Raw genomic sequence first — 21,709 nt, 5'->3', positions numbered from 1 at the left:
TTGACTATTCTGTGAGCTTTATAGCCCAGTAGCCTGATCTGGCATCCATGACACTAAAGTAGCGTGCTCCGGCTATCTTGTGTGTGATGTCATGCAGCAGCATCATGCTGTGGGGATGTTTTTCAGCGGCAGGGACTGGGAGACTAGTCAGGATCGAGGGAAAATGAATGGAGCAAAGTACAGAGAGATCCTTGATGGAAACCTGCTACAGAGCGCTCAGGACCTCAGACTGGGGCAAATGTTCACCTTCCAACAGGACAACGACCCTAAGCACACAGCCAAGACAACGCGGGAGTGGTTTCGGGACAAGTCTCTGAATGTCCTTGAGTGGCCCAGCAAGAGCCTGGACTTGAACCCAATCTAAAATCTCTAAAGAGAACTGAAAATAGCTGTGTAGCAATGCTCCCCATCCTACCTGACAGAGCTTGAGAGGATCTGCAAAGAAGAATGGAAGAAACTTCCCAAATACAGGTGTGCCAAGCTTGTAGCGTCACACCCAAGAAGTCTCGAGGCTGTTATCGCTGCCAAAGGTGTTTCAACAAAGTACTGAGTAAAGGGTCTGAATAATTATATAAACGTGATATTTCATTTAAAAAAATAAAAAAATAAATTAGCAAACATTTCTAAAAACACTTTTTGCTTTGTCATTGTGGGTTATTGTGTGTAGTTGATGAGGGGAAAAAACATTTTAGAATAAGACTCTAACCTAACAAAATGTGGAAAATGTCATGGGATTTGAATTCTTCCCTAAGGCACTGCAGATTGAGTTATATCATATTATTTTTAGATTATTTTGCTGGCAACATGTGGCTTGTCTGCTTACACTGAGTGTACAAAACATTAGGAACACCTTCGTAATATTGAGTTGCATCCCCCACTTTTGCCCTCAGAACAGCCTCAATTCGTCGGGGTGTCAAAAGCGTTCCACAGGAATGCTGGCCCATGTTGACTCCAATGCTTCCCACAGTTGTGCCAAGTTGGCTGGATGTCCTTTGGATGGTAGACCATTATTGATACACATGGGAAACTGTTGAGCATGAAAAACCCAGCAGCACTGCATTTTTAGACACAAACCGGTGCGCCTGGCACCTACTACCATACCCCACATCAAAGGCACTTAAATATTTTGTCTTGCCCATTCATCCTCTGAATGGCACACTGTTAAGAGAATTATGTTCTCAATGTTCATAAACTGAACTTCAATTAAACTACTCGGTCTATTACCAAGAATTTGTAAGGTTCTTGTTGAAATGAAACAGACAGAGGCCAGTCTACAATAGTCAGCAACGTTTATTTACGAGAGCTCTGACCATCCTTACATGTACATTGGTTTATATACCTCTCATTTCGTCATAACTGTCCCTCCTCCTCTAAGACAATGACAATATAGTTTACAAGTCTTCATACATTGCTTATCACATCCTACAACATGTTACATAATCTACTGCAAGCCCAAGGTTTCTCCCCTCCCTAGGTGGGGAGACTTCCTTCCCTGTTATCAGTTTCACAGTGGTCACAAGTTGTCTGCCACAGTTCCTTGCCTGCTAACAGTCCCTCTTTCTTATGGACAAACATTATTTATCATTATACAGAGACAGGGTAGAATTATGTTAGTTATAGTTCTATGTTAAATGTATACATCATTTAGTCATTATTCATAAAATTCATAACACACACATACACAATCCATGTCTCAAAAATCCTTCTTTAACCTGTCTCCTGCCCTTCAGCTACTCTGATTTAAGTTGATTTTTAACAAGTGACATCAATAAGGGATCATAGCTTTCACCTGGATTCATCTGGTTAGTCAGTCATAATGTTTTTTACACTCAGTGGCCTACTTATCCCAAAACATCATTTTCAAATCCTTGTTTTGTGTTGTATATTAGGCCTAAATTAATATCATCAGTGGTGGAAAAAGTACCCAATTGTCATACGTGAGTAAAAGTTAAGATACCTTAGTAGAAAATGACTCAAGCAAAAGCAAAGTCACCCAGTAAAATACTACTTGAGTAAAAGTCTAAGTATTTGGTTTTAAATTTACTTAAGTATCAAAAGTAAATGTAATTGCAAAAAGATACATTAGTATCAAAAGTATAAATAATTTCAAAATGCTTATATTAAGCAAACCAGACAGTACACTTTTCTTGTTTTTATTTTATTTACGGATAGCCAGGGGCACACACCAACACTCAGACATAATTTACAAATGAAGCATTTGTGTTTCCTGAGTCTGTCAGATCAGAGGCAGTAGGGTAGACCAGGGATGGTCTCTTGATAAGTGTGTGAATTTGACTATTTTTCTGTCCTGCTAAGCATTCAAAATGTAGCATGTACTTTTGTGTGTCAGGGAAAGTGTATAGAGTAAAAAGTACATTATTTTCTTTAGGAATGTTGTGAAGTAGAAGTAAAAGTAAAAGTTGTCAAAAAATATAAATATTAAAGTACATATACCCCCAAAAAACTACTTAAGTAATAGTTGGAAGTATTTTTACTTTAGTACTTTACACCAGTGAATATTATGCGCCATAACAAGCATGCTCCACAATCACACTATTTCCAGGGCTTACATTAGTTATTAGTGCATAGGCATACACCCTAATGCAACATCACGTGCTTATGTACAATTATATTCAAGTCTAGTCTAGGCTGGAATCGTAACCATCATCACGTGTCGCTATTGTGTCTACTCGATTTTATGCCGCGTTCAAGTGCTAGTCGTAACAAGGAAACTCGGACATTTCGACTTGCTAACTGGTTGAACATTTCCGAGTTTGCGACTTGCTCTAACTGGTTGTAGTTATTCATGATACTGCATTAGTTCCGACTAGAACGAGACGCGGAATACCTCAAGAGTGGGCTACAGTGATGATGCGATGCTGCGTAGGCTACGTGTGAGTGGGATGCAAGTAGCTTGCCGCCGACATTCTCGTTGCTGGGTGCACGCACTGTAGGCTACTGCGGTAAGGATGCGTCTGCTGACTGGCTCGAATAAGATGAGCAAAGAGACTCACAGAAAAATATGATTTTATTTTTAAAGCAGCCTTTTGACTACGATGCAGGTATAGGGGACCTTTTCCACCTTGAAATGTATGTATAGTAGCCTAAATAAACCCTCGTCGGTCGATGCTCATGGAGTCGTGTTCGTGGGAGACGCATAAAATGATCCTACAGACAGACGCGAGTCAAATACGACAATTATGAAATGAAGGTTAACGTCAAGCAGACAACATCCAACAGCAATTAGATGTCTGGCAACGTCTTGCTCGGAGAATCTGAGTATGAAATGGTAAGAGAAGCAAGCAAGGACGAAGATGACAATATTGAACTGTGGTTGCTATTTAACAGCGTCCTTTAAAATCGAAAAATATTGTGACTGTTTTGGGTACCCTGATGCTAATTTTATTGTCTGAACAGGCACCTTCCTTATTAAATATTCATACTGGTAGGCTTTGAAACAAATGATGCATGTGGAATGACCGTTTGCGCAGCATAGTCTATTACAACTGTTTCTGGGCTAATCATACATGCATCACCCATATAGCAGCCTACTGTACCCTATTTACCATGGCCTATATGAATTAAATTTTTTGTTTGGTCAAGAACCTCCACTTCATAATATATCATGATAATGTCCACTATAACTATGCATTTTACATGAACATGAGCACATAAAATACGAACAAATTAACATTTGATTGAGCCCCAAAACACCAATCAAAGTGGGTAGTTAAGACTGTGTGAGAGGATCGATACATGGTTCTCACACAATGCCAGCCATTCAATCTCTCTTGTGGGCTCTAGCAGATATTGATTCGTAGCTTTATTTGATTATGAGAGTCTTTGTACAGTAACATCCTTTCCAAAATGAAATGAGGTGTTGTATCATGTTTTCAATGATATATCTGATCAATGTTTGTTTCTCCTCTAGGTTGTTTAGGTAGACTGAATTGGTTTACATGCCTGACACCCGTTGATAGAAGCTGCGTATCTGGATGGAGAACACTGTTGACAGCACTGTCACTGAATATTACTCAGAAATACACAGCGCGTCATTACTTTGAGTGTCTATTCTTCATGCGTTGAAGCCTCCTTGTTAAGGTACATAGACGTTTGAAGATTGCACATTGGCTAGTATTTTTTTGATACTATCTTAAATAATCTGAAGGCTGCAACAATGATCCAGCAGAACAATAACAACAACTACCCATGCCTGGAAATGTCTGGCTCCCCCAGGGAGGTGCTGCAGAAGTGCCAAAAAAGCAATCTTTCCTTCACCAGACGCTTGGAGCTTGGGGACATGCCCTTAGTCAAGGGCCTTCGGGCCTGGGCTGCGTGCTCCAAGAACCGCAGGAGGGCAGCACCTCCCCCCAGGTCCCAGGGAACGTGCCCCAGGCCTGCAGATGTCTACCCAGTGGGACAGTGGGGCAGGCTGGGTTATGGTCTGGGGCTACCGCTGGACTCCAACTATGCCTCCAACCCCAGACAGACAGGCCTGGGGGCACTGGTGACTGTGGCCACGTTGAAGGCCTCTGAGGGAGGTGGTCAGACTCAGACAAGCTGTCTGTTCCTCAAGACGGAGGGTGGAAGGTGCCTCTACTCTACAGGCAGTCCAAGGCCCTGCACTCAAAGTCTGGTCCCTCAGTCCCCCTCCACGTTGGTGGGCAGCTGGCTGAGGGATAAAGTGGGAGGGGTCAGGGACTCCTCCACGGTGGGGAAAATGGGGGTGCAGGATATGGGAGGGGCCTTGGGGTCATACCAGGTCAAATCGAGGTCAGCCCAGAGGTGGAGAACATCCTGCAAGCCTGTGGTTTCCATCCAGGGGAGAACACTCCGGAACAGGGAGAATGCTGGCGAGCATACCCTGGAAGGGAGCCAGGAAAGCAGGGACAAAGGGGAGTTTCCCAAAGCTGGTCAGGACACTCTGAGTGGAAAACAAGACCGAGGGAGTACTAGAAGCCCCAAATGCAGTCACGCTCAGACCAAGACCTGCACCCAGTGTCACGGGCGAAGAGGAGGGCAGGGGAGCAGCGGGGGTCAGAGGGGAGCTGCCTCTGTATGTGAGCAGGATCAGTCGAGCTGCGGTGTGGAGGGGATTAAGGAGAAGGAGGAGGGGAAAGTGCAGGATGGCACTGGTCTCACCCGGTCAAAGCCCTGTGACTCCTCCCTGCCTCCAGACAACGCTGACCCAGAAAACTGCAGCAGTGACGTCGGGGACCGGGGAAAGCCAGACAGCCCACGCGCACAGGAGGGGCTGCATCCTGAAACTTCTCTCAACAAGGAGCACTTCCAGGACAAACTATGGGATAAAGACATACATACTGGAGGCAACGATGTGGCCAGTGGTATCATGAGTCATGTGGAAGACTTTGATGGCATGGTGGGTGCTGTGATTGGGTTTGTGGATCATATCAAGTCTGCAGAGTGTGATTCAGAGAGGCTAAGGGGAACCGGGGAGATAGCTGAGGGGAAGCTGCCCAACAGGTGGATCGATAGTCAAACCTCAGAGAGCCACTGCTGCTCTGAGAGAAGCTGCCTCAAAGACTGCTCCACTCAACCACCCAGACCAGTAGAGGGCAGCATTTCTACTGCTCCTGATGAGACTGGCTATGGTCAGATAAATCAGGAAACTAAATCAGATAGTCAATACAATAAGCTTTGTGAGAAATGTCAGCCAGAAGAAAAATATCCTGTGGCAGTGGATAAAGAAGGTTTACAGGAATCTGTACATGGCCTCTGTGAGGAAGAGGAGATAGAGGGGGAGGAGGGGATCCAGTCAACAGCACCAGAAATTAGGGAGCTCTGTGGGGAGCATGGAGAGATACTGCCTGAGGTCAGGAGCACAGATGATGAGGCCAGGCTGGTAAAGGGAGACATCATATCCCAGAGAACTGAGCGAGGGCCTCACTGGGCAACGGAGGAACATGAGTGCGAGGAGACATGTAATATGGAAGCAAGGTGTTTTTCAGATTTACCAGCTAACCTAACTGAAGAGGCCGTAGTAGGGTGGAGGATGGCAGGGACTAGGCAGTTTAATTCCCGTTTACAAGGCTCTGCTGTTGCTGGCCCTGCTACCTCTGTCACACACTCGCCACCTAATCTGGCCTCCTCAAGAGCCATGGCAACAGGCCTCCCTGCTCCGAATGGGGGGCAGACAGACGCTGGAGGTGGGGCTCTGGTGCCTCTGCTACGGAGCCCAGGGGAGCAGGAGTGGAAGAGGGGCCCGGACGAGAGCAAGGTGGCCTCCAACAGGGGGTTCCTGGATGGGGGGCCAGAGGGGGAGGATGACTTTGGGCTTTTCATGCAGGCAGAGGAGCAGCTGCCCTGGGACGACAGCTTCACTGCATCACCCCTAGTGCCTTCTGGGAAAAGTGAGAGCGTTGGTAAGTCCCCAGCCTACGGCATCTCAGAAATGTGACAGGGGCTCTTTTTAAAGACATCCAGACACGACACACACATAACAGAAACTTCTTATGACTATCACATCCTCCAGTTAGATTATGCAAATGTGACAGAGGCAGCAGTAACAGCAGAGCATGAAAACGCTTTTGAAAACCACAAAGACAAGAGCTCCGATGTGAACAGTAGCGGTAATGGTTGTGGCTTGTTGTGGTCTCTCTTTGTTGTGGTTTGCACCATGCAGCAGCCAGGGCATGTAGACACGTTGCTCCCAATGCCCGAGTGGCGCAGCGGTCTAAGGCACTGCCTCTCAGTGCTAGAGGCGTCACTACAGACCCTGGTTTGATTCCAGGCTGTGTCACAACCGGCCATGATTGAGAGTCACATAGGGCGGCGCATAATTGGCCCAGCGTCGTCCGGGTTTGGCTGGGGTAGGCCGCCATTGTAAATAAGAATTTGTTCTTAACTAACTTGCCTAGTTGAATAAAGGTTAAATAAAATAAATAATCAGTTATTCTGGTCTGACCTGGATTCTTGAGGGCCCTCTCCTCTCCCATACTCATGTGAAGGTAGTGCTAGTGCTCTCTGCTTTGGGATGTAAGGCGTGTGAGCCTCAGGACATGGGGTTCCATGTTTAAAGAGACAGAGACCCAGGCAGGCAGCTCCTCCGTGATTGGGAGAGACCATGCAGGGTGACATCCATCTCAACATCCATCCCCATGTAACCTCAAACATCATGCAAAGACAAAACTCCCCATCATTAGTGTCTAATGGTAATAACACAGGTCTAATCATTGTTGTTGTCACGATTATGTCATATGTCAGTTAAAGCAATGGCACTTGCAATGGCAGTGACTTTTAACCAAGTGTATAAATCAAAGTTACAAAAATTGTTGTCAGATTATAGAAGGTAAAAAAAAAAAACAGGTCAACTACCCCAAAAAATAATGTTTATTTGTTGCCCATTCAGGCCATTTGAATGAGGACAGCATGCAAAATAACCGCCTATTTGGAGCATACACCAGGTCCCTGCACTTTGAGGTCGACTCAGTGCAAGGCATACAGATCATATAGAATCAATAGAATCTAGCTAGTGTCGTAATGATTCATGTCTGATGCCTTCCATGCTGCACTTGAAAACCATTCCATCACCAACGAGTCTACCCATTGGACCTCAGGTTGGACAGACAGCCCATTCCAACAATCAGAGGATGCCTGGACAGCCTTCCCAAAGGATACAGCGGGAGAAGGGCAAGACACAAGAGAACAGTGGTGGCCCACAAATGCTGTGGAGGAGACAAGGGGCAGATTCTCTGCCACGCAAAATGTGGTAGGCCTTTAAATCTTTCCATCTTTCCTTCGAAGTGACTACAAAAGACAAGGAGTCAATTTATTGCATATTCCTGTAATCTCCAGAGTACATGGTCCATGGGACTGACTGGAAATGATAGACATACACATTTGTTCTTCATTTTTCATTATTTCCATCTTTCAGAACAAAGTGTTTGTGGTGGCCTTCCCGTCACTGTCTACTCCCCTGTATGATCGTGATGCTGTTCCCACACTCGGCCAGCTCCTCAGAGGCATCTTGGATCATGAAAGCTCTGCAGAAGATCATGGGTAAGTGGGTCAAGAAACCATAATGATATTTTATTCAAATCCAGCTCCGGGAATGATTTGGAAGTTTGATCCTAAAATCCTACTTATATTTCCTTTCAGCTCGGATTTTAAATCAGTTAGAAGCATAATCTAGACAGTTTTATAATTCATGAAATTGGAACGATAAGGAACGTTCTGACATAGTTGTTATATATTGCCATCTAGTGGAAGAAATTATGACCTTCAAGATAGCGCCAGAGATAGCCTGAAATGTCACCACCACCGAACAATTACTCGACTGTTTGAACCCATGACCAGAGATAAGCTGCATGTTAGATAATATTTCACGCACTGAATCAGTATTGCTTTAGTGAAAGATTCAGTTTCACAATGATTTAATAGGCTGCGGTGTTATTCATAACCGTCGTGCTTACTTCTGCCATTCATTTGCATATCTGCGTTTGTCTTGTAGCTTACTCGATGGGTTCCATGACTTGAACAAGATGTTTGGCTTGAAATATAAGAGGGCAAATGCTGTTTCCCGTGAACGTCTTCTACAGTCGCTACATTTGGGCCAGTGTGACACGGTGAGTATTTACATCTGTAATGCTAGTGTAATGGGGCTGTTAAAAGTAATAACCAGGCCTACTCTGTTTCATATTATGAGGCTGAAATGATACAGCCTTATCTTATGTTATTATAGATTTTTAACATCAGGCTCTATCACCATGACAAATGCTACAGCATGTTAAACCAAACTGAAGTGCCTATAATCATAGAATGTATAATGGGTCATGCATCATAGTATGACATAGTCATTTGACTGTTCTCTGCACTGGCACTCAGATAACAACTGATGTAAAGTTTATGTCAGTTTAGAAGAGTTGTCATTTGTTCACCTCTGCAGGAAAATATGACTGGGCACCGAGCAGCCAACTACAGTCCCTCTCTTGGCCTCCCCTCGTCCAGTCAGCATGCACAGGCCTGTGGGAAGAGACGTTTATCGTATGTCAACAAGAACATCATGGAATAACCAAAATGTCCACTTTCCCTCACCTTCAACAACACATTTAGCCTTTTTCATGCATGTCCATGCCAAACCACTAATGGGACACAGTATTCATCTCCATGGGGAGAAATAACTAAACATTTCACAAGATTCAGAACTCGGAGGATGCTCTCCTTGGGCCGACTGGACCACCTGACTATATGGTGATCCTTAACAATGCCCTGTTTTGCTTTGCCTTCGCTGGAGTTAGATCACCGATGCATACCTGTGACAAATTTGATCAAATTAAGCACTAATTGTAATTTTTGTCTCACAGATATTTTTAAAATACATGCAAATATTTAACATTCTTATAAATCTTATTCTTATGGACTATAGGAAATGTTAAAGTAATTAGTGTTTGCCCGGAGAAGTGGATGTCTATACCCCCCCCCACCCCCCTTTGTTCACTCCCACCCTCTTTCTCACACACACACTGACATGGACACAAACAACAAACACACACTATCCTCTCCCTTCAACGTGATCTGGCCCACACGTGCCAGTGACAACTCTGGAGCAGAATATACTGTAGGTTTAGCAAACATTGGATCACAGCTCCTTTTCTTATTATCATAGTAAATAATGACCATGTTTTCTGAAATGATTACCTTTAAATTGGGGGTGTTTCTGGCTGTCAGAATACAGTTGTTTTGTGCTGGCAAAGAGAAAGTGTTATTTTACCAGTACACGTTTGTTTTAGATCACAAAAAGCAGTCAAGTCCTATTTAGATTCTATTTGTTTCTCTCTTGATTGTTGTTTGTGGGTAACCCAGGGCAACTCAGTAGGCCTACAGAAAATGTAGTGAATGTTTGTCATTTGTACATAATATGTATTCCTCAAGAAAAATGCAGATTTTCTGAGTTGTTCAAATTGATAAAACTAGATAGTCAACTTGTTAATTGATGTAATAAAATGATACGTTGATTACTGTTTTCCATCCTCAAAAGCTTTTGCTAATGTTATGATATACTGTATAGTTTTTGAAGTACCTAAACAGTCATCTTATTTGGGTGTTTGATGCAATACTCACTATAAACCAAAACAGCAAACAACAAAAGAAAGGGGAGAAAATACTACTCTACGGGCTACACATGTCAGTCAATTAGAATGGTCTACGGCGCTACAAAAAAAGTTTCATGGGTCAAAAGGCAACCACACCGGCAAATCAACACTTACAAGTGACATATTTGAATTAGCACACAATCAGCTGTAACCACTGGCAAGACTGTGCAAAGCCTTCAAGTCATTACCTAAGACTGCTAATGAGGAAAAACTGACAGAGCAATGCTGTTCTCAGTTCATTACCCGCTCTAACCTTGTGGCCAAGAATGCGCCCTACCAGAATGGCAAATTTGTGACGTCTCTCATGTATGATGATGACAGGTAAGGGGCCCAAAAAGAGGTAATGTACAAGATTTTGGTCTGTGGCCAGGGCCGATCAGTCACGCAGGACAGGTGACCAGGGGCCCATGACCTCCAGGAAATTTGCTTTAAAACTGCACAATTTTCCCTCAGCTTCACAGCAAAATGTGAAGAATAGCACGAGATGAGCTGTAAAACAGCACATTCTTCTCTTTCCCATGGCACAATATGTAGAAAAACAGGAAAATAGCTTTAATGCTGCAAAATTACCTCTCAGCCTCATGATGAAATGTAGAATAGCATTATAAAACAGTTTTTTTTTCTCTACCATGGCAAAATGTGTTGAAATTCAGGAAGTTAGCTGTTTTCCTAAAAAAAAAAACGTAGGTGCCCCGGGGCACCAAATGCGGTAATATGGGGCTGTTAGTCGTGCTGAATTGGTTAATAGGAAGTTGCTGAGTCAGAGGATCTATTTTCACCAGATATTGTGGCATTGATTGTGCTAAAGTGAAAATATGCAATTGGCCTTAGATTACCTTTTGGCAAGCTATCAAATAAAGTCAACAGTTTGTTTGCCTAATGCGCCACTGTGCACATTGCCCTGGTATAGTTCAGTGCATGGTTGGCAAGAAGAAAAACATATCCTGGTGTTGCTATTTTCTTCAGCTGCAGCATGTGATACGATGGCTCCCCTAATCACATGTATTAGTTTTACGTAAAAGTAAAAGCTCAAGGCGAAGCAATCTCTGTCTGCAATAACAACTATATGAAGCCATTATGGACATATGAAACTAGGAGAGCGAGGCAGTACACTCTAGTTCCTTTTTGGCCCGCCCCAGATGGTCTTCACTTTAGTGTTCACAGATCTTAGACTGACTGGATAATTTAGTCTATAGTTTCACCTAGGGATTGTTTGAGCCTTTCCCCTATATTTTCCTTATCCAGTCTTGTAAACACCAAAGAGAAAAGGGTAATGAAGGGGGCAGAAAAGGAAATGTGTTGTAGCTCACCTAACTGTTTCTGGTTCAGCTCTTGGACTATTTTCTGGGGCTTATTCAGGTGATTGAAACATCCACATGATTGCAGATAGAAATAGAACGTAAAAGACTACGAACATGCTGTTATCATGAGGAACAGTAGGGAGCAGTGTATTCTCAACATGTTTATTTGCAGAGTTCTAGGCGTTTGAACACATCCTTGTCAAAATTGTAACAGTGGGTTGGAGGACTGCCGACACTTTAAACTTGAGCAGACCGAGGCAGGGAAGTAGGCTACAAAGTCACAGTTTGGCGGATGACATTGAAAGCAGAAATCCAGAGGAAATGTCTTCGTGGTACAAATCTTGGATACTGCTTACAGGTTTTATATTGTTCTATGTTGCTTATCTGTTGTTTGGAGCGTTCGTTTTCTCCACCATCGAACGGCCTGTGGAGGACAAACTTAAAAGAGACATACAAGTCCTGAAAGAAGAGTTTCTCAACCAAAGTTGCGTCAATGCAACATCACTTGAAAACTTTTTGGAGAGAGTTTTACAAGCCAATAAGTATGGGATTTCTATCCTTCCGAATTCTTCTGCGAGTTCTAATTGGGACTTGGCTTCTTCTTTGTTCTTCGCCAACACTTTAGTAACGACAGTCGGTAAGTAAATAGCCTATAACGTTAACGTCACTTGTCTTTGTTAGGCCTACATAGTTTTCGTTTGGTTTCGGCTGGTTTGTGTAAGACGAATCCAAATAGACATTTCTAAACAATTTAAGTGCTAATATTGCAAGATACTCAAGGAAACACTGATTGGTTACAGATTACAATTACAGTTGTAGCTGGGCATTTATTTTGTACTCCGTGACCAAAACATGCCACGCATCAAATGGGCCCATGTGATTTTTCAGGTAAATGCCCCAGTATCAGTGCTTTAAAGGCGTTAAAGCAGGGATGGGTAACTGGTGGTCCTCCTTTTGAAAGCCCTCAGATCCATTTCCACTGACTCAGTCCAGGGTCTCAATTTACCGTTGCAATCTAGATTAGTAGACTGACTACACAAGGTGCAATTTCGAAATCAGGAGTTTTACTCTGTCAATCACTGATAGTCAGTCAATTAGCCCATGTCAGCTAACATTTTTTTTAGATTCCTAACTTAGTTTAGCGGCCAGCTATCTAATATTGTTATCATGGTTGAATTACCTAGCGAGGTCCCCCATTGATTTTCTAAGTTATTCTCACTCAGATATCATTTAAAAACTGCAAACATTTAGCTTCATGCAATGACTAAATGTGTATAATTGCAGGAAATTAACTCTAAAATAAAAAAATGTTGGTAAGCAGACCCAAGAGCAACTGCAGCCTCTCATTATGAGTTCAGATTTAAGTGCCTTTGAACTGGGTATGGTAGTAGGTGCTAGGCGTACCAGTTTGTGTCAAGAACTGCAATGCTGCTGGGTTTTTCGCACAAAAGTTTCCTGTGTATCAAGAATGGAATGATCCACCACCCAAAGGACATCCAGCCAATTTGACACAACTGTGGGAAGCATTGGAGTCAACATGGGCCAGCATCCCTGTGAAACACTTTTGACACCTTGTAGAGTCCATTTCTGACAGATTGAGGCTGTTCTGAGGGCAAGGGTGTTGGGGTGCAACTCTATATTAGGAAGGTGTTCCTAATGCTTGATATACTGTGTGTGTGTGTGTGTGTGGTGAAAACAGTAGTGGTCATAGAATGGAACCTTGAGGAACACCAACACTTACCATTGATTTGCCAGTGGACAAACCATCCAGAGACAAACTGATGATATTCCAAAAGATAAGATCTAAACCAGGCAAGAACCTGTCCATGTAGACCAATTAGGGTTTCAAATCTTTCCAAAAGAATGTGGTGATCAATGGTATCAAAAGCAGCATAAAGGTCTCGGTGCACAAGGACAGACGCAGAGCCTTCTAATGGTCTGTTGACATTAGAAGGTCATTTACCACCTTCACGAGAGCAGTTTCAGTACTACAATGGTTTCTAAAACCAGACTGGATGGTTTCCTATGAATTATGTCTTCAGGAAGGCAGTTAGTTGCCGAGCAACAGATTTTCAAAACATTTTTAGAGGAATGAGAGATTTGATATAGTCAAATATTTTGTTTATATATATATTATTTGGAGTTAAAGGTTTGGCTTTTTCAGGAGAGACATTATTGCCACTTTTAGTGAGCTTGGTATACATCTGGAGGCTAGGGAGCCGTTTATTATGTTCAACATAGGAGGGCCAAGCACAGGAAGTAGCTCTTTCAGTAGTTTAGTTGGAATAAGGTTTAGAGGCCATTGCTATTTTTGTGAATGTGTCCAAATGGCACAGGATTAAATTGATCTGAGGTCCTGGGTGTTCTGTGCAGACTCAGGACAACTGAGTTTTGGAGAATTACGCAAATACAAAGAGGAGTCTAATTTGTTTTCTAATGATCAGGATGTTTTCCTCTAAGAGGTTCATGAATTCATCACTGCTGAAGTGAAGGCAATCCTCACTTGGAAGGGAAGTTAGCTTTTCAACCGTATCACAAATAGGGTGATTGAGCAGCAGTGAGTGATTTTCGATATTGCACGGTACTTTCCTAGCTAGTTGGAAGACTTCCAATTTAGTGGAGCGCCATTTCCTTTCCAATTTTTAGAAACTTGTATTTTCTGTATACCAGGGAGCTAGTTTCTTGTGACAATTGAGTTTGTTTTTAACGGTGCGACTGCGTCTAGGGGATTATGCAAGGCAAATGTTTAAATTGTCAGGTAGTTGGTTAGCCCTTTAGAGCCCATAGCGGTCGTCAACTGCCTTTAAAAAAATAAATATCATAGCGGCTGCAAACGGCCTTGTTTTTCTAACAATATCTGCATCGATATCGCAGAATTAACTTCCTAACAACCTGTTGTCTTATTTGCGTGGCTGTTGTCATCCACCAGAAACAGGTTATGCTGTCATTTTGACTTTTAACAGAAAAAAAAATCACTCAATTACTCAAAATGACGATGCCAATGCGTCCACGACTTTTCGCTGTATAAGAGCCTGTATCTGTGTTGGTTGGTGATACGGATTCGGACCCGCGATGTCGAGGTGAAAGAAATGAGACAACAGCAGATATGTTGGATGCTGAGAAATTTGGGGTATAGCTCTCAGATTAGCAAATCCTGTCATGTGCTCGCCTGTACCAACCAAGTGATCATCATCGGAGGAGCTGGAATGATTACTCTCTGTAGTTGCAGTGTATAGCTGTATCAGCTAACTATCTGGTTATTTTGTCTTGTTTTTACTGATGTATTTCATATGGCCCAAGCTGCTTGTTATAGGTAGCTAGCTAGTCTGTCAGGCAAGAAACGTTGTTTGGCTGTAGATTTGGCCTTCGCTTGTGAAGCGTCAACCTCAGCTGTCACTTTCACTAGCTAGCCATACATACAGCTAACTAGCCACCGAAATGGACTGTTGGTCGGGAGCTTCATGTAATGGGTTTCCATGGCCGAGCAGCCGCACGCAAGCCAAAGATCATGATGCGCAATATCAAGCCTCGGCTGGAGTGGTGTAAAGCTCGCCGCCATTGGACTCTGGAGCAGTGGAAATGCATTCTCTGGAGTGATGAATAACTCTTCACAATCTGGTAGTCTGACGGACAAATCGGAGTTTGGCGTATGCCAGGAAAACTAATAAGGACACAATGGTATATGGGTAAAAAAAAAGACTTTGAATATCATTTTGAGCATGGTGCAGTTATGAATTACAATTTGGATGGTGTATCAATACGCCGGAGAGGAAGGAAACCGCTCAGGGATTTCACCATGAGGCCAATGGTGATTTTAAAACAGAGTTTAATGACTGTAATAGGAGAACTGAGGATGGGTCAACAACATTGTAGTTACTCTACAATACTAACCTAATTAAGAGTGAAAGAAGGACTCCTTTACAGAATTAAAATATTGTAAAACATGCATCCTGTTTACAATAAGGCACTAAAGTAATAGTGAAAAGAATGTGGCAAAGTAATGAACTTTTTGCCCTGAATACGAAGCGTTATGTTTGGGGCAAATCCAACACAACATATCACTTATACTACTCTTCATACATTCAAACATGGTGGTGGCTGCATCATGTTATGGGCATGCTTGTCATCTGCAAGAATTTTTTTTTTTTTTTAAATAGAAAGAAACGGAATAGCTAAGCACAGGCAAAATCTTAGAGGAAAACCTGGTTCAGTCACCTTTCAGCAGGACAATAATCTAAAACACAACAAGTCAAAATATAGACTGGATTTGCTTACCAAGACAACATTGAATGTTCCTGAGTGGCCTAGTTACAGTGGCTTGTTTTGACTTTCATTTTGTTCAATGATAACCGACTTGTTCCCATAACTTTAATTTTTCTAAATGGCGAGTACACTAACCTCTCTGGCAACAGCATGTTATCTGCTATTGTACTGTGTTTGCTTGTATGGGATCCTAATAATTTCTTAGCTCTATAAACTTGCGCTCTGTCTCATTCTTTTTCTCTCATACTTTCTCTCCACCCTCCCCAGGATATGGGCACACTACACCCCTGTCGGACACAGGCAAAGCCTTCTCCATCTTCTATGCCCTGCTGGGAGTGCCCTTCACCATGCTGGTGCTCACCGCCTGCGTCCAGAGGCTCATGCACCTGGTGACCTACGGACCCATCAGCATGTGCCGCCAGAAGATCGGCCTGGAACCTCTCGCCGCCACTGCCGTCCACTTCGCCATCCTGCTGCTGGTGGTGGTGCTGGGCTTCTTTGTGGTACCCGCCGTGGTGTTCAGCTACATCGAGGACACCTGGTCCTTCCTGGACTCCATATACTTCTGCTTCATCACGCTGTGTACCATCGGCCTGGGCGACTACGTGCCCGGCGAGAATCCCGGACAGAATTTCAGGTCGCTGTATAAGATCTCTGTGATGGGTGAGTCATGAACTAGTCTGAGTGTTACTAGTCTGAGTGCATTTGATAACCGGGCAAGGCACCCTGACATGGCTCATGACACAGCTCAGACTAATATCATATAAATTCCGTGATAGTCATTACACACTCAACTTAAATATTGGTGTTCATGATTTCGAGTTAGAATTGTTTTTCCCCTTTTTGAATAGAAAACAAGGAAATAACTGTGAACAGTGACTGAACGAATGGGTGGAGTTTGCATCAATGTTTTAAACAGAGGGATGTGCATAGGAATAAGTGGACTTGACAATTTTGAGCGTGTGCAGACACTTGAGTGAAGTGGGAGACGCTCGGCCCCAACACCACCTCACATTAGAGAAGCCAGAATGTGACATCTTGACCAGAACTGAGATGGCTAGGCCCTCTGGTGGAAAATGGTGTTGTGTCTCTGTGAAACCGCAGGAACTTTCACACCTCGGATGTGAGAACTGGCGCTTCCTGAGTGCTCCTCCTCCTCTCAAGTAGTGCACTCCGGTCAAAAGGCTCTATATTGTCCAAGGAAGCAATTTTAAGAACTAGTAAATGCTGTTTTGTTTTAGTTTTTAAATGTGCTTATGTAAGATATATTTGAAATACTCATAATTTGAAGATGAGAGGACAGGACATCTCTGCCCTTCATTGTGCTCAATGTCCTGAGCCAACATTTGTGGGCCAAATGTCAGGAGATATTAGTCAGAATGCTGACTGCATGAGTCTCCTGATTTAACATGGTTCAGCCGATGAAAGAAAATTGCTGCATTCCTTATCCCTGTATTGACCCTAGACATGTAATTCTGATACTGAAAATATGCAGTACGGTTTATCGTTTGAGTACATTTGTACTGTACATTTGTAGAAGTCTGAGGACGCCCCCTTGTGGTTTTCAGGAGGAAACTAAAGTGTCGCTCCACTGCCCCCTCCATGTATCCCACAATGTCTGTGATTTGGTTGGTATACTGGATGGGTGAATTTGAATTGGGCTTCTTGTTTTGGGAAGAGTGCAATGTGTGGTGAAATTGCTCTCATCTTAAGGGCATGTTGCAGTAGGGAGTCAAGGATACCACACCATCTACCCAACTTGTACTTGGAAGGATTTCATATTGTCTCATGACATTTGTCAGTGTTATGCTCTTAGTTATGGTATAATTGAATTACTGGAATTACCTTTTTTTTATTCTCTCTCAAAATAACCTCACTGTTTTAGAGCCAAGTGGTGTTTGTTGTACTCTGTGGCATTGTCTCAACCTTGTTTTAGGGCCCTGTGTTTTGGTTGATCATGTCACATGACCTGGATTTGAACTTTTATTTAAAGCTTGTTCATCACACTTTACCCTTTTCTTCTTTTTATGTCATATGGTCCAGCACCATTCTCAGACAATTGCTAAAATTGTGGGTGTAGTTCTCATTAAAGTTTCAACTACTGGGAAAATAGGTTGTTTTGCTCATGTCGTAATATACTTTTCCTGTCTCAAAATACCTCACATGGCATGACAGAATTTAAGTCACAAGGGAGGTGTAAGTCTACTCTGCTTACTGAGCTGCAGTGAAACAACTGTTGAAACAAATGAACCATGATATGGCATATAAGCATAACTGTATCGTGAGGAAGCCCGTTGTAGAAGTCTGAAGACGGACCCCTTTGTGGTTTTCTTCTTGTCCAGCAGGAATACAGATCGAGCACACCAGTGTGGTGAATTTGCACTTTGTGAGACAAGTGACTGTGTCCATGTATAATGCTTCTTCCCACAGCGTATACTTGCTGATGTTGAATTAATGTTGTGGTCTCTGTCCTCTGCAGTGTACCTGTTTGTCGGGCTGATGATGATGTACCTGATCCTGCGTGCCTTCCACCGGATGGCCGACCTGCATGGCCTGACTTCTTTCTTCCAGCTCCCCCACTGTGACGAGGATATAGAGGAGGACAAGGAGCCCATCATCGAGGCCGGCCACGAGGACCAGCATGAGGCGGAGGACTCTGCCAAGCCCCTGGATCCGGCCTCCCAGACCTCCTATAACACCATCAACCGATAAGGACTCACTCCAATCTGGCCCGTTCTCCTTTACATCAGTCAGGTCAAACAGTTTAAACTACAGTCACTGTTTTACAGCAACACAGGGATGAGTTTAAAACCTGACACTATATAGGCACCAAAGACTATCTTTACCACTGTGAGGCAACTCATGGGTCAGGTCAGACCTTCCTGCTATGACAGCGCAACTAAACCAAAGAGAAACAAAAACTCTACAGCTGCACCAGTGCACCCAGTTGACACTTGGCGAGGGTTGTTCGTCAAGGAGGGAAAAGGTTGTTATTCCATAACCTACAGAGAACACTTCTGGTTGGGACTGATTCTGATTATTTATCACTTTTTTTTGGTTTCAGACCAAAAAATATTTAAGTATCATATACTGATATTTTCATGTACCCTTTTGTGGTTTTTAGGTCAGGGTTGATCAAGGAAGGTCATACAGAAATATCTGATATTTCAAAACTAAACAAACTCCTTATAGCGGCCATCTTTTGAAGGAGTTTGTTGCCCCTCCCTAGTAACTATGTGAAAAAGCCATTGCTTGAGACTTTGTCTTGAGTCATATGATGGATAACATTCCTAGGACTAGCGTGGGCTTTTCCCGGCTTTGTTTTTGCCTGTGGTGTGACATGGTCATGTGTTTAAAAAATAATAAGAAGAAAAAAAGACAAGGATATCATCTGAAGGATAACAAATTTAGGGAACAAAAGGATTGAAAATAAAAACCAAGTATATGTGTTCTGATGTGCAGTTGTCATTTGTTCAACGTTAGGAAGTGTCATTGTGAAAGCTATGTGACAGATTGTTCAGGATTAGCATGTAGGAAGTTTGTCAATGTACGTAGTGGCAAATGACAATGTAATATCTGCCAATAATGTAATGGCTGCTAATGTAATAACTTTTGCATTTGTTATAAATGCTGATAATGTAATAAATTGCTAAATGTTTGTGCATAATGTAATAATTATTACATTGTGTTGATTATTACAAAATTAAGTGGGTCACTTTTTTTAAATGAATGTAATAATTTTAAACAATGTAATAACACAATGTAATAACTAAATTCACTCTTGTCTCATGTATATCAAGTGTCATGCTTCAGTAATAGTGGACAACACACCACATTCCTGAATCCTTATTTGATATTACTAAGGGAACGTAATTGTCCAGTTCATTAAACCAGTGGACTAATGTTGGCGGGCCCAAACTCATGTTTCCCAGCAGACATAAAGGGGGAGATCGTGGCATTTTCATTACAGTTTGGGACTGTTATCTGTAATATCTCCACATGACCTGAACATACAGGGCATTCGGAAAGTATTCAGACCCCTTTCCTCATAAATCTACACACAATACCCCACAATGACAAAGCGAAAACAGGTTTAGAAATTTGTGCAAATGTATTCAAATAAAAAAACTAAAATACCCTATTTCACTCGGGTGCATCCTGTTTCCATTGATCACCCTTTCTACAACTTGATTGGAGTCCACCTGTGGTGAATTCAATTGATTGGACATGATTTGGAAAGGCGCACACACCTGTCTATATAAGGTCCCATAGTTGACAGTGCATGTCAAAGCAAAAACCAAGCCATGAGATCGAAGGAATTGTCCGTAAGAGCTTGGACGGGCTTGTGTCGAGGCACAGATCTGGGGAAGGGTACCAAAAAATGTCTGCAGCATTGAAGGTCCCCAAGAACACAGTGGCCTCCATTCTAAAATGGAAGAAGTTTGAAACCACCAAGACTCTTCCTAGAGCTGGCCGCCCGGCAAAACTGAGCAATTGGGTGAGAAGGGCCTTGGTCAGGGAGGTGACCAAGAACCCAATGGTCACTCTGACGGAGCTCCAGACTTCCTTGATGGCGATGGGAGAACCTTCCAGAAGAACAACCATCCCTGCAGCACTCCACCAATCAGGCCTTTATGGTAGAGTGGCCAGATAGAAGCCACTGCACAGGAAAAGGCACATGACAGCCCGCTTGGAGTTTACCAATAGGCACCTAAAGGACTCTCAGACCATGAGAAAAAAAGATGCTCTTATCTGATGAAACCAAGATTGAGCTCTTTGGCCTGACACCAGCAAAAAGGTAGAGACAATAATACATCACAGGAAGCAGCAACGGCCATACATGTTAGTGAGCATGTCTCCTTTGCCAAAATAATCCATCAACCTGACAGGTGTGGCATAACAAGAGGCTGATTAAACAGCATGATCATTACACAGGTGCACCTTGTGATGGGGACAATAAAAGGACACTAAAATGTGAAGTTTGGGTAACTGTACTTTACTATTTATATTTTTGACTACTTTTACTTCACTACATTCCTAAAGAAAATACTGTACTTTTTACTCCATACATTTTCCCTGACAACCAAAAGTACTCTTTTGAATGCTTAGCAGGACAGGAAAATGGTAAAACACACGGTCATCCGTACTGCCTCTGGCCTGGTGGACTCACTAAACACAAATGCATATTTTGTAAATAATGTTCGTACATTTTAAAAACAAGAAAATGGTGCGGTCTGCTTTGCTTAATATAAGGAATTTCAAATGATTTATACTTTTACTTTTGATACTTAAGTATATTTATAACCAAATACTTTTAGAATTTTACTCAAGTAATATTTTACTGTCTGACTTTCATTTTCACTCTATTAAGGTATCTATACTTTTACTCAAGTATGGCTATTGGGAACTTTTTCCACCACTGGGTATCTCTGACCAACATATGCATATCTGTATTCTCAGTCATGTGGAATCCATTGATTAGGGCCTAATGAATTTATTTAAATTGACTGATTTCCTTATATGAGATGTAACTTAAGTAAAATCTTTGAAATTGTTGCATGTTGCGTTTATTTTTGTTCAGTATACATTTTCCGTCACACAAGACCACGTGCTAACACAGCCCAATCACTGGCCGGCAGGCTATGAGGAAGCTTGCACCCTCATACCATAGACATTAAAGAAAATGTTCTCCCAAAACCACTCATTCCTTTAATTTACAGTGTTAAATAACACATGTTTTTTTTTCTTCCATTTTGGCATTGTAATAAGGTTGGTAGCAACATGGAAAATCGTTGTGGAAATCTGTTGCAGCTCAAGTCGACGACAACGTTCACAATGCAATGCTTGCTCTATGGGCTGGCTACACACAATAATACCAAAGACAATATCACCATGTAAAGTGTCTATTTAACTGTAAAATCGCTTAAATAAACTACACTATCAATTTAGGAGTCTAGTCTCACCATGTTCAAACTGCAGATCGATGAGTCTGACATTCGCAAGGGCAGATATACTTTTGAGATGGGAAACGTT

At 42.5% G+C, this 21,709-nt stretch overlaps 2 protein-coding genes across 3 annotated transcripts; both read left to right on the top strand.

Annotated features, from left to right (window-relative positions):
- Positions 1 to 2,641: 2,641 nt before the first annotated feature.
- LOC110503594 (uncharacterized) lies at positions 2,642 to 9,996 on the top strand. The gene is made up of 6 exons (XM_021582002.3): positions 2,642 to 3,289; positions 3,932 to 6,383; positions 7,578 to 7,729; positions 7,895 to 8,019; positions 8,471 to 8,585; positions 8,906 to 9,996. The coding sequence occupies exons 2-6, from the start codon at positions 4,178 to 4,180 to the stop codon at positions 9,029 to 9,031; spliced, it is 2,724 nt and encodes a 907-aa protein (XP_021437677.2). The 5' UTR covers positions 2,642 to 3,289; positions 3,932 to 4,177; the 3' UTR covers positions 9,032 to 9,996.
- A 1,164-nt stretch (positions 9,997 to 11,160) lies between these two features.
- Positions 11,161 to 21,230, top strand: LOC110503593 (potassium channel subfamily K member 6). Of its 2 annotated transcripts, none has more exons than XM_021582001.3 (3): positions 11,161 to 12,050; positions 15,944 to 16,339; positions 18,156 to 21,230. In XM_021582001.3, exons 1-3 carry the CDS (start codon positions 11,735 to 11,737, stop codon positions 18,386 to 18,388), a joined length of 945 nt encoding a protein of 314 aa, XP_021437676.1. In that variant the 5' UTR covers positions 11,161 to 11,734; the 3' UTR covers positions 18,389 to 21,230. The 2 variants fall into 2 exon arrangements, with proteins under 2 accessions (XP_021437676.1, XP_090074293.1); XM_090218167.1 differs by having other exon boundaries at positions 11,307 to 12,050; positions 15,944 to 16,313; positions 18,156 to 19,817.
- The last annotated feature ends 479 nt before the right edge of the window (positions 21,231 to 21,709 follow it).

Source organism: Oncorhynchus mykiss, chromosome 24 (genome assembly GCF_057628025.1).
Source record: "Oncorhynchus mykiss isolate SJ-2025 chromosome 24, ASM5762802v1, whole genome shotgun sequence".
Taxonomy (NCBI): Eukaryota; Metazoa; Chordata; class Actinopteri; order Salmoniformes; family Salmonidae; genus Oncorhynchus; species Oncorhynchus mykiss.
This window is presented reverse-complemented; position numbering and strand designations above follow the sequence as displayed.